The 12402-nt window shown below is 41.0% G+C and overlaps 2 protein-coding genes across 2 annotated transcripts in view; one reads left to right on the forward strand and one right to left on the reverse strand.

Annotated features, from left to right (window-relative positions):
• LOC136289044 (atrial natriuretic peptide receptor 1-like) overlaps positions 1–1021 on the forward strand; it is a 36325-nt gene extending 35304 nt beyond the window's left edge. Inside the window, exons 22-23 of the mRNA XM_066182511.1 lie at positions 222–313; positions 872–1021. Coding sequence (XP_066038608.1) covers positions 222–313; positions 872–1021 — 242 coding nt within the window. The remainder of the gene's footprint in view (positions 1–221; positions 314–871) is intronic.
• A 10104-nt stretch (positions 1022–11125) lies between these two features.
• On the reverse strand, positions 11126–11848 carry TMEM215 (transmembrane protein 215). The gene has a single exon (XM_066182393.1). The coding sequence runs from the start codon at positions 11846–11848 to the stop codon at positions 11126–11128; it is 723 nt and encodes a 240-aa protein (XP_066038490.1).
• Positions 11849–12402: the final 554 nt, after the last annotated feature.

Below are 12402 nucleotides of genomic sequence, written 5' to 3' on the forward strand. Positions count from 1 at the left end.
CTGCGATGTTCTCACAAAAAGCCAGGATACTGGAGCTTGTGTGCAAACATTTTGAATACAACAAGGAATGAAAGCAAAGACTTGAAAAAAAAACCAATGGGGAGTTCATTACTGAGTCTTGAATTTTTTGACACACTTTGGGAGATGGATATGTCTTAGATACATAAATTGTTTGCTAATTGTTTGCTAATTGTTTCTTTGATATTTATCTTTCTTTCCAGCTCTTAAAATACAGTGCAGTTCAAGTGCACACCAGCTGTTGGAGCAGATTGGAGAGTATGTGTTAGTATGCCGTGGGAATTTACAAGTCAAGGTGTGTATGCAACATTTATACTCAGCTTTTCAGAGAGGAGAGTGTGAAAGTACTCTGGAGTCCCGCAATTTTAACCCATGCAGTCCCCTATATCCTCTAGTCCTCTATATCTCACAGTGCTTTGGTTAGACTAATTCCCTTACCCAAAGACAGCAGGTTCAGATTTTAAGCCAGAACCAATTCCATGGACTTGTTCATGGGACAAGCCTCGTAAGTCAGACATGAAGGACCTAGTCAAGCTTGGAAGTCCTTCATGGCACATTCACTGTCACAGCTGCTTGAAATCAAAAAAGGTCCTTCAGAGACATCACAAACCATCATGTGAGTTCCACAAGAGAGTTAACATACTTGTGGACCCAGTTTTGGATGGGCCTTCAAAGAATTTTTTTAATTGATACTACTGCTATTATCTTTTAAGGAAAGGTTTTATGCCTCATTTCTCCTCTGTGTAAAGTGGCACATATTTCTTCTTTAGAGACTTGTTTTGAGTTGTAGTAAGAAAATGACTTCATAAATGACAGATAGTGATATAACCCCATGACTAATATTCATTCGTAGGGGAAAGGAGACATGGTCACATACTGGCTTGAAGGTAAGAAAGCCTATGTCACCCAGAAGGCAGTCACCAGCATTTCTGTGACTCCTCAAGATGCCAACAGAGTTTCATATAGTCCGATACCAGGTGTCCTTGCCAGTGATCCTCTCTGAAATCCTGCTTCCTAGCCACTCATTAAGTTCAGTATCCCTTCTGCTTTCTGTTAGGTCGTCCTGCTGAATTAAAAAATTAGAAAAGAGATAACACATCCCTTTGGCCTTGTGAATGTAGTAGCTCAGGCTTCATTTACAGGTGGTTCTCCCAGCAGTGGCACTGAAAATACAAAAAAAGCAAAAACTCGTCTTAAGGAATAATACATAGAAATGGCCCACCAGCTACCAGAGCAGAAGGTTGCTCCCAGTGTTACTTCTTGATTTGGTTTTGATGGGAAATCCCCAGCCAGTTGCCACCTTGACTTCAAAATCAGCTGGTTGGACATTCCAGCCTTTGAGGTGCTCCCACAGGAAAGGAGATAGTGTAGTGTTGCTGTTTAGTGGTATCATAAACCCTGTGGATGTGGTTGGTTTGAGGTTATGAAAGGGAAAAAAGTGTGTGTATTGTGTGAAGAAGTAACTTCCATCAAAAGAGGAGGATGAAGCAGAGAAATTATAGTGGATACAAACTGAAACAAGAATTTGTACTCCTACTTCCATTTAATCTCCATTGTCTGGAGCATCGAAAGAAGAATTAAGAAGAAAGTCTGGTGTTTCCATACAGCCAATTCCTAGTGACACCAGCCATTTTGTTGCAGAGACCCGAAAATCTTGGGAGAGAAATACAAGATGTATTGTATGCTGTTGCTAAACAGGATAAAGTTCAGTACTGAGGTGCTCTTGTCTTTGGCTGCTCTGGGATTTCTTTGACAAACAGCTCTTAAAATTAGCTGATGTTGTTGTTTTTACTAAAGTGGCAGTGAACCTAGTATTCTGTAAAGCTGTCTGTCAGTGAAATCAGACAGCCCTCTGAGTGAGTCACTGTGCAATTTAGGACACAGTTTAGGAAAGTTCATTCCTGAGCCAGCATTTCCTGTAAAGAGAGAACCATCACTACAAGTGGAGTAATCTCTAAATGAGCATGATTCTGTGAGCATTGCTGGTGTTGGCGTTCTTTAAAGACTTACCTTTCAGAGATAATCTATTTGGAAGAGTTTAGCCTGTTCCAGTTCAACTGAGTAACAAACAATCTAACAGAATAAGTGAAACTGAGAGACAAAGGATGTCAAAAGTAAAAGCATCTCCACCATAATGTGAACTAGACTGGATAAAGCTAATTGGGAGGAGATGAAAATGAAGGACTTTGAGTGACATGGCAGCACTTCTGCTTATTCTGCTTCCTTATCCTTCAGTCTGTCCTTGATCCTAGGTACAAGTACAAAAACATGCATGTAGTTGCCTTTTTTTCTGGTATAAATTTGTGTAGTTTAACCAAGCAACTGACTACTCGTTCAAGTTCCTATGTAACTGGCATTGCTACAACTTTTAATTCCAAGTATGTGCTGTGTGACAGTGATTGGAGGGTCACACTACAGTCTTTCTTCAGCTTCTGTGAGAAGTAAATGCAGCCGTAATGATAGATTTTTCAGGGATGCCTAACAGAGGTAGAATTTTAAATACTTCCAAATTATGGGAGATGTTTTTGGACTACACAGGAAAGATGTGTAGGATTCTGAGTGAAACTATGTCTCAGAAGTCTGTGAAACTGTATCTGCAACCGGAATGAAATAAGAAACCCAGCAAGGGACACAGATGTAGCTGACTTTGGCACATGAGATTCCCAACATAAAGTCCAGCCAAATTTTTTAAAATAAAAGTTTTTAATTAGTTTCACATTTTTTTCTAAGCTTAATAATTCCTTTCTCTTTTTTAAAATTTCATATGAGAAGGTGTATTTCAATGACTGTTTTTTTAATCTCAGCAGAATAAACCTTTCAGTTATCAGTAGCCCAGAGATATCCTCAAATATAACCATTTCCTTTATCCAAATGCCATCTAAAAATAGTGCAACTCTGCTCTATTACAATGCTTGATGATTTATTAGTTTACATTATTATCTTAATGTGTTTGCATTTGTTTACATTTTTATTAAAAAGGTGCATATTCTTATCAAATGTGAATGTGAAAGCATATGCTTTGTCCGTAGTATTTCAGTTTTAACTCTTTTGCTTTATTTTACTGTTGTCTGTACTTTGTTTTACTGTAGAATTAAAAGATTTTTTTAAAGTGTCTTACGAGTTTAAAATCTTTTAAATAGAAATGAGTGAAGAGTGACCAACAGAAAACTTACTGGATTGACAGCTTCAACCACTGACAAGTCCTTGGGTAGTATTCAAGTTCTGCAGAAGACAGCAGAGACTTGCTGACTTCAGGAGGCTTAGGGCCTGCTAGTTTTCTATAAAAGAGGTACAGCCTGAAGAGTGCCTGGGTCAGCCTGTCTCAGTTTTATTGTTATTTCCTGATCCTCTCCTCAAACAGAGCATCTCCAGAATGAAAACTATTTTCTGTGGACTGCTGAATCTGTCATATCTTTCCTGCAACTTCAAGCAATAGTCCTTATTAATGTGAGTTTGTCTGATGACTGATGATATGACTGACTTTGGAAGATAGAAGTGCAGTCGTGAACGTTACAGACACAATCAGAAGTGTTCTCAGTCAACTGACAAGTATTTTAAAATTAATCTCAGGCATTTTGACAGATGTAGTCAATGACAACGGCCATTATTTCAGATGCAGGTAAGCATTTACCAGCAGGTAAAGCTGAAGTATGAGGGGCAGCACAGTGCTCATCTATGAGATGCTTTAAATCCACAGAGATTCACATACCAGAACTGGAGCTAGTCAGCTAATCTAGCAAGCATTCTTTTCTAAAATGGCACTATATACTAGATGTATGTGATGTGTTCTTCCTTTTCTTGATGGTTTTATCCATGTCAGAAAATGGGAATGCAATTGCAATAATAGAGCTGAAGAAGTGAAAATGATATGTACTTTATAGATCACTTCACACAGCTGCCATTCATTTTCCACAGTCATGCATGATAATACAGAGGTTACTAAGACTCTATTCACAATGTGGTGATTTTATTGAAAGATTGTGGATTCTGATTATTGTTTATTGCAGCTCCATCTACCTGGCAGTGAGAATGCAGGCAGGAACATTAAAAAAAATCACGCAACACAAAAAACTGACCTATGAAAGTCTTTTATTAGTTTGATAAAACTTCACTATATTGTTTCAACTTGAATATTGAGGAACAGACTGAATGATCACAATATTTTAAAAAAATCACAACAAGTAAAGCCAAAAATTCATTAATGTATTTCCAAGTGTAAAACATCCTAGATTTTATTCAAACCATGGGGACTGGAAAAGATGGTGTTTTGCCACCAAAAAGTTATTCTGTATCCCCTAGGTTAGGTAGCAAACATATTTTAGGTAGCTTGTTTTTGGTGTGTGTGTGTGTGGTCTCCAATTCTTTCTTTCTTTCCTTCCTTTCTTTCTTTCTTTCTTTCTTTCTTTCTTTCTTTCTTTCTTTCTTTCTTTCTTTCTTAAACAGAAAAGTTATCTGTTTCCTTGCACAGTTAATTAGTCACATGAAATAAATTACTTTGTTTAAATAAAAGTGAAGTGAAATCATGTGTCCTTTGCAAACAGTGCAGGGGCATAAAATGAGTGTTGATCCCGACTCTGCAGTCAAAGGATGCAGTGTCTCTTTAAGGCTAATGTCTGATAAATATGAGATTTCCCCAGCTCGTAGAACATCTCTCCCACCTACTCAGACCCCTAAAAATTACTAATACCCCTTCCATCTGAATTGACCTCAAAAGTAGAAATCTTTGGGTTTTTTTATAAGTGTCTTTCTGGGGCTGCCCTTTCAAACCTGTAAAAAGACAAGGCTAAGCAAAATTGTTCTGATAAAACTCCAGCTGAGTACCATCTGCTTTTCAGCTAATGAGCACTTTGTCCTCTTAATTCCTCTCCCAATTCTTCCCTACTTCAGGATAAAAAATTGCACTGTACCTTTTTTAACATTCTAAATTGGAATTCAAAGATAAAATATTTTGCAATAAAATGTTCTCTCCAAATAAAATATGGGAAAATTGCCTTTCCTCTTAATGTAAATTTTGGTTTAAATTTAAATGCACTTTTGGATGTAGAGATATAAAACAACCACAGTTTGAAATGTGACGGAGTGGGTGTTTAGAATTTGTTTGTGTGGGAACCCTAATGATTTAAACCTTCCAAAGAACACCCATGAGTCTACATGATGTTATTTAATGTCCCACAGCATAGTAATCACAGTCCTCTGGTTCACACAGTGAAACAACCTATTCCACCTTCTTATTTGTACACCATCTTTCCACTGCACTCTGTCTTAAACACATTTGCAATTCTTTTTGGAACTAAATTCCAAAGACTGGGTTCAAAAGCTTTCATACAGCACTAAGTTTGACCTTGAAGCTCCACATGAAATGTTTAGTGTTACACCTTTGTGCAATTTGCCTTGGATTTCAACAGCAACAAAATAAGTACTTCCTACCAGTGAGTGCCAAATATGAAGCTAATGTAGGAGCATTCTTACGTTCATGATTGTGCACAATTGCTGATTATTACTGCATTTCATACTAAAATACGGTGGTGTGAAAATAAGTGTTTTGATGAGATCTAAAATTAGATCCCCACTACATGATAATTTTTTCCCAGTAGTTCTTGTATCATGCCTTCAGGCAGAAAGACACTCTGTCCCTACCTGAGGAGCCATCTGGGTAAGTTACCAAAGATATAATACACACATGAAACAGTGCACTAAATATACAGCTTTTGTGACCAAAATTCAACACAACCTGACAAAGTAAAGAAATGTTGTGTATGATGCCTTTTTGGTCTCTTTTACTTTTATGAAGACCTCTTCTGTTCTACTCTCGCTAGAACAAGTGAGAGTACAGAGCCAGATTTTCAAAGTGTTTAATTCTTTTTTACTCACTAAGGAGTTTCAACTTTAGGTTGAAAAAATATGCTAGAAATGACTAAAGAATTGACTAAAGGTTCTGGACTTTTACGAATTGTCTGGGGAAATGCTGAATGCAAAGCACTGGAAAAAAATCAGATTTCAATTGCCAGGATTTCACAGGGGCCATGGTGAAACACAGACATGGAATATCTTAACTCTGTTGGAAGAACTGTGTGTTCTTAAAGAGCCACAACAGAGTTGTTCTTAGAAGAAGTTTTTTGATTGTTTGTTTGTTGTTTGTTTTTTGTTTGTTTGTTTGTTTTTCCTAAAGAACAGAAGTAATTTTAAATAGCAGGAATAGACTTGAGGGAGAAAAGCTGGGTAAGGTGTTGGAAAAACACCTCTGAGAATATCTCAAATCATTATGTTCACTGTGGTTGTGCATTGTATTACCTTCCTTGCAGACAGATGTATAGCATATATACACACACCCTTCCAGGGCGTAGTTTGTAAGTAAAAACATCAAGCATAAACACTTCTCTGTGTCTGACACAAGGCTAATCTATGCAACTGTTCTAAACAAAAAAATACACAAATATTTAAAAACTAATGAAAGCTGAATCTCCATGTCTGCTAAAGACATAGAGGGTATGCGATTCTAGCACTGATAGGACTGCTAAATTAAAGGTAATGCTTACCTGTGAAAGTTTGCCAGTGTGCATGAAAAGTGACTTCTCAGTCCACTCTCTCTCTCTGGTTTCCAGACATAAAAGAGCCCATACCACCAGAGAAGTAACAATCCCACTGACAGTTCTCCTTGTAGGGATTGCATGTTCAGACTGGCTGCAGGGTGGAAACGGGCTCAGCATGAGCTGCTTTGCAGCTGATGCCCTATGCCATGTGTCAAGAGAACACCTCTAGCCTACATATTAGGAAACGCCTCTACAAGCTTTAATAAAATTTATATTAGAAGCACAAACAGAACCTTTCAGGAATCAAAAGTTTCCTATGCCATGGCTTTACTGGCAACATGCTGAGAGTCAAGGTCCTGTGTGCTGATTGTGCTCTGCAAGTAAATAGGTTAATCCCTACACACACATGAAAATCAGGTTGGCAGTGCTTGGTGGCTTGACATTCCACTTCTAATCCATGGCAAAATCCCAAGCTTGTGCTGCAAGAACTGACAATATAATTGAATGTCTCAATGTAACAGCTTAGATTAGATGGATGATCTAATGTCAAATTCTACCACCCTGCCCAAACGCAGGAGCTCACTCCGTGAAGTCTGGTATGTAGCAGCAGAAATGGTGACAGGGGGTCACAGTAGCTGCTGCTCTGGTAATTACAACATTAAAAAATAGTTAATGGAGCTAGGACTGCAAAGTGTTTGGATCAGAGGGGGAGGAACTGCCTCTGCAAGGGTATGAGTATTTCTGCAGAATGCAGATCAAGAATACAGTTCCAGACAGAGGGACACATACTCTGAGCACACTGACCTCTTGCTTATTCAGTTCCAGGCCAAAAGGACCAGCTATTGTTTTGCACTCAGGAGGACAAAGTGCACACTGAGTAAAACTTCAGATTGTCTATTAAAGATTTTGCAGTGATCAGCTTGTATGACTGTAAAAATGCTACTTGTGACAACAGAAATTTAAACAAAGCAACACAAAATTGCCCTTTTGTTGATCTGCATATCACATTCTCTTAAAAGAAGATAAACTACACTGTAGCACTATGATAAATGCTATTCCAAAAATAAAGTTTATGTATCTTAGGAAACTTTTCTAAATGTCAAAATCAGTGTTTTCCATTAAATGCTTTATACACCCTGCCACCCATACTTTAGGACCAAGCAATATGTGGTTCACAAGACATTTATCCCCAAAGATATTTATCCCCCAAACTAAGCTCCCCTACATCTTCATGTATTGTTTGGAAGAGAGCATTGAGGAGAAAAGTGGAACTTTGACCCGGAGGTTTTTTAAAGCAGCAAGAACAGAAAGAAGCTCTCACCTCTGGTCACAGCTTGGAGGCACACCCAAGCTGTGGTATCCAGAAGCCAAATTCAGACTAACAGCTGTCTCTGAAAAGCAGAGTGATTATTCCTGCTTGTTCTAAGATCAGCACTGGTACCACAAGTTCTAGTGTCCACATGAGCTCAATGAAAATCAAAGGTCAGGTGCTCTCTGATCTGGGCATGCTATCGGCCTACAATATTTGAAAATGCTGTCATGAAGTCTGTGATCAAATATGCATTAGATTTCTACTGGCAAAACTATAAAAAGGTCACTTTATTAAAAAACCCCAAACCATCAGAACTACAAAACCCCCAAAACAACAAAGACAAACAAAAAACAAACATTAACACCTAACTCCCCCAAAAAACCAAAAAAATCTACATCCCTTTCATTTTCAAATTTAAAAATCCATATTTTTAAAATGTCCAAATTAATCAATTTCCATTTCATTCTCTATTAAACTAGCAGGAAAAAAAAATAAAGGTTTCAGAGTCAGTACTAATTTATTTCTCTAATTTCAAATTCTCACACATTCAATAAACAAATTCAGAGGACTATGGTATATTAGCCTAGAAATATTGCTTAAAGTTGTATTTTATTGTGAAATCTTAGCTGAATGAATGGAGGGATGACATTGCCTATAAATATCAAATTTTAAACACATGGTTTTTTACACCTCTTTCTACATTGTGGGAGTTTTCACTCTCATTAAACTTTGGTTAAATCAAGCATTGTCTTGTTTTTACACTAAGAATGGAACAAAGCACATGACTCAAATCTGCATGTCTGTATATCAAATTATATATTTACTATTCCATTTGTCACTAAAGTTTGCTGTGTTGTCTTGAAAAAGCCCATGTAACTTTTGACAGAGAACATCTAATCCTAGACAAAATGGAAAAAAATTCACTGCTTTCTATATATATTTGCAGAACTGTACAAATCTAGGTTCTCAGCAGGCTGGTGGCTTGCTCACTTATGCAAGGCAAGCGATTATTCACAGCTGCTGTCAAAGGCAGCAGGCAGGACCTAGAAGCCTGTTTTCTCATGGTGGGTCTGATCTCCAGGGATGCTGAGCACCCCTGGGCACACAGCGAGACCCTCACCTGCTCTGCTTAGAGGCAGAAAGCAAAAGACCCCATTTGTCATCATGTTCATCAGCAGTATTTTAGCTGTTGGCTTCAGAGGTCATGAAATAAGACTTCCTGGTGCCATTCAAGACTTGCTCTGTACATTACAGAATAAGGTCCTGCAGTGACTAAGCCGAAGCATGAGGCAGACTGCTAACAACTGAGTGCTTTTATGTGGAAGTTGAACATGTCAGGGAGAGGATCTGTTTTTGTGGAATTCCTTTGCTCATTGGATAAAACCTGTGCTGCACAGAGTGCAGGTGTTCATTTATTACCACAATACTGTTGTTGCATGCCTGAGGAGCAGAGCTGCCTGTAACCACCTATTCGGAGTTTTGCATGACTTCAACCAGCTAGTGTTTTTTGAATTTATCCTAACGGTATCCAGATGCCACGCCAAAGCCTGGCCAAAGGGTTAACATCTTATTTGGTCTAAAAGACACCAAGCTGGCCAGAAAATTGTTTCCTTTTTCTGGAAACATCTTCAGAGTCTGGTTGTCTGTTATGATTTGACATAAGTTCCTCAACAAACAAACAAATACACACATAAGTATATGTGCAAAATTTACATTCACTTGCCAAACAATTCCATGGGCATGGAAAGTCTCATCTGAGTGCAAAATTTCTTTTAGTTTTCTATGCAACATCTCAGGTTGCTACAAATGAAAGGCTGTTTTTCTTATCTTCTACTCTAGTAACTCAATACATTCCTCTAGTACAACTTATGGTTGACAAAGCCAGCTAAGTAGGAACAGCTATTAAGGATTCCATCACACAGGAACTTTTTGGTGTTCTGGGAGTTTACTTATAGGAACTGGGGGTTTGTGAGATGCTAGCAAATTACTCTGTGCTTTAGCAACCATTACCCTAAGACCAGAACACTTAAGAGTAGCTGCTCAGCATGCAGATTGTGTCATACTACATCTCTGTTACCTACACTGTAGAGGTCAGGTAAGATGTTTATGCACAGCATGGAACATGCAACTTAGTGTTGGAAAGAATAGCCAGGATTTGTATTTCAGTATTTAAACTGCAGGCTCTGAATTTGAATGGTTAATCTTCATTACTCACTTTAAGTTTTCTTCCTATGTATCCATAAGCTGTGAAAAAAACACCTGTCAGTCAGGTCGTCTGTTCCCTTCTCCCAGCAAAGCATGGCTTTGAGACCCCTAAGTGGACTGCCACCATGCATCCCCCATACAGAAATATCTGGCATTTTAGAAAAGGCACAAGAAAATGGCATTTTCAGAAGAGTCAGATCCCACTCTGAACATAACTCACAGAAGTCTATTCCTGAAGCAATTTTTGAGGTACTGAAATATATTTTAAAGACCTGAGTTCACTGATATCTGCTCCTAGTCTCTGCAAGAACTGTGTCATGTTCATGTTGCATTCTCTTTGTCAAGAATGCCTGTAAAATCCAAAAGTATTTGAAACACTCCAGTGAACTCAAGACCAGTGGAAAATTAAACTAACATGCCTATGTTCATGCTGTTAATGATCTCTGAAAACTCTCCTGAGCCTATATGGTTCCTAGGAGACTTTCAGAAGAGCCCAAGGGGTCAGGACATCTATTCCTTGACACAAAGGAAAATAAAATCCAGCCAGGACAAAGGGAGACAAATGACTTCTTCACTCCCTGACATCAGCCAGCTATTGGAGTTCATGCTGACATCTCTCAATCCCCTCCAAAATGAAGTGACAGTATTTCAAAAACTTATTCAGCTATAGAGCACCACAGTCTTTCCTACAAGACAGCGCCAGAGTTTCATTCAGCTCTTGATTTCAGCAGACAGCCACTGCTGCCCTCCTGCCAGTGTGCCTACAGGCTTGAGTACAAAAGGCAGCAGGAAAACAGAAGGGAGGGAAAGGGAGAAAATAAAATTAAAATGCAATTTCTTTTCTTCCAAAAATGAAAAATTGAATTCTTTAACCTTCAAACATGATTGTTTACTTACAGAAAGCGTACTTCAGGCACAAAAGGTTTGAGTATCAGTCACATACCACTTTAAATTGAAATAGTATCAGGATTGTCCCATGCAGACAGCTATATTATCCCCTATCAAGAAGTTGAAGTTGCAGGTTTTGTATACATACATATATATATAAAGTATGCATCTTTCACACAATGGTCTCCTGGTCTGAGTTGACTCCAGTGGGGTTTATGTAACAACAGTACCTGTCGTAAGGGCTGTTATCCTTGTACGCGCAGACAATGATACTATCTTTAGGGGCCACAAAAATGTTGTCTTCAATGTCAGGGCAAGGAGTGCTGTCCCTGTTGGGAGAAGAGCTCTTCTTCTCCAAGGCACTGTATGTGGAGCCATCTCCCACGAACACGTTCTCTGGCATCTCTGGGTAACAGCTCTCCAGGTATTTCAGCATCTCCTCCTGCTCCACCTTTTCGGTGAGACTCTTGCACTCTCCCGTGGCCGCGGCGGTGGTGCTGGTGGTGCAGATGAACACGGTGTCCTCTCCCCTCAGCTCTCTCCTGTCCTTGCGGTAAGCTTTCCTGGCCAACTCGTCACAACTTCCCTTGCCAGATTCCAAGTCCGAGGGGGTCCTTAGCAGCTCCATGACATCCCGGTCCTTGGTTTCCTTACAGCACGGACGCATGTTCTCGGGACATTTGGTGCAGCCGTCGGTCTTTCTGGTGAGGGCAATGGCGGCGATGCCCGGCAGGCAGATGGCCGGCCCGATGGCCAGCAGCGGGATGTCTCCCAGGGTCTCTCCCTTGATGCCAGACACGGTGAACATGAAGCCGAACACCAGAAAGACGCTGACCAGAGCCACCACCAGCCCCGTCCGAGGGTTGATGTCGTCGGGTCTGAGGGTCCTCGCCATCCAGCTGGTGCGCACGGGGACACTTCCCTCCACCGGAGCGCCCGTCGGGGCAGGGGACAGACGCTCCCCGGCGAGCCTCCGGAGTTTCCCCGGCAGTGAGGCACGGAGGACCCCGACAGCCGGCACCGCTCGGCTTCCCCTCGGCGGAGCGGCAGATGGAGGGCGGGCCGGGGCTGGGAGCTGTCCTGCCTCCTGCCTCCTCCCTCGCTCCCTCCCTCCCTCGCTCGCTCCCTCGCTCCCCGGAGCCGGTCGGAGCGGCTCCCCTGCCTGTGGCCCCGCCGCGCCCTCCCACGCTGGCGGCGGGTGCAGGGGGCTCGAACCCTGCCAGAGGCCGGGGGTAGAGGGATCGGGAGGCTTCCAGCAGCAGCGGCCAGGGAGACAGCTGCCGCGGGGGTTCACCTTCCCGGTCTCCGCCTCCTCCTCCTCGTCCTCACCCGGCCCCACCGGAGCCCCGCACTGCCGTGAGTACGCTCTCCGCCCGGCGCGGGATGCTGCGGGGCCGACGCCGGGGCTCGGCGGGGTCGCCCCTACCTGATGGCCACCGCCACTTGGCC

Source organism: Chamaea fasciata, unplaced genomic scaffold, assembly GCF_029207755.1.
Source record: "Chamaea fasciata isolate MVZ Bird 193981 ecotype frontalis unplaced genomic scaffold, bChaFas1.0.hap1 SCAF_4, whole genome shotgun sequence".
Classification (NCBI taxonomy): Eukaryota; Metazoa; Chordata; class Aves; order Passeriformes; family Sylviidae; genus Chamaea; species Chamaea fasciata.

Bases quoted from the DNA above. Each gene is read 5' to 3' on its own strand.
- TMEM215 (XM_066182393.1), bottom strand. From the start codon at position 11,848: ATGGCGAGGACCCTCAGACCCGACGACATCAACCCTCGGACGGGGCTG.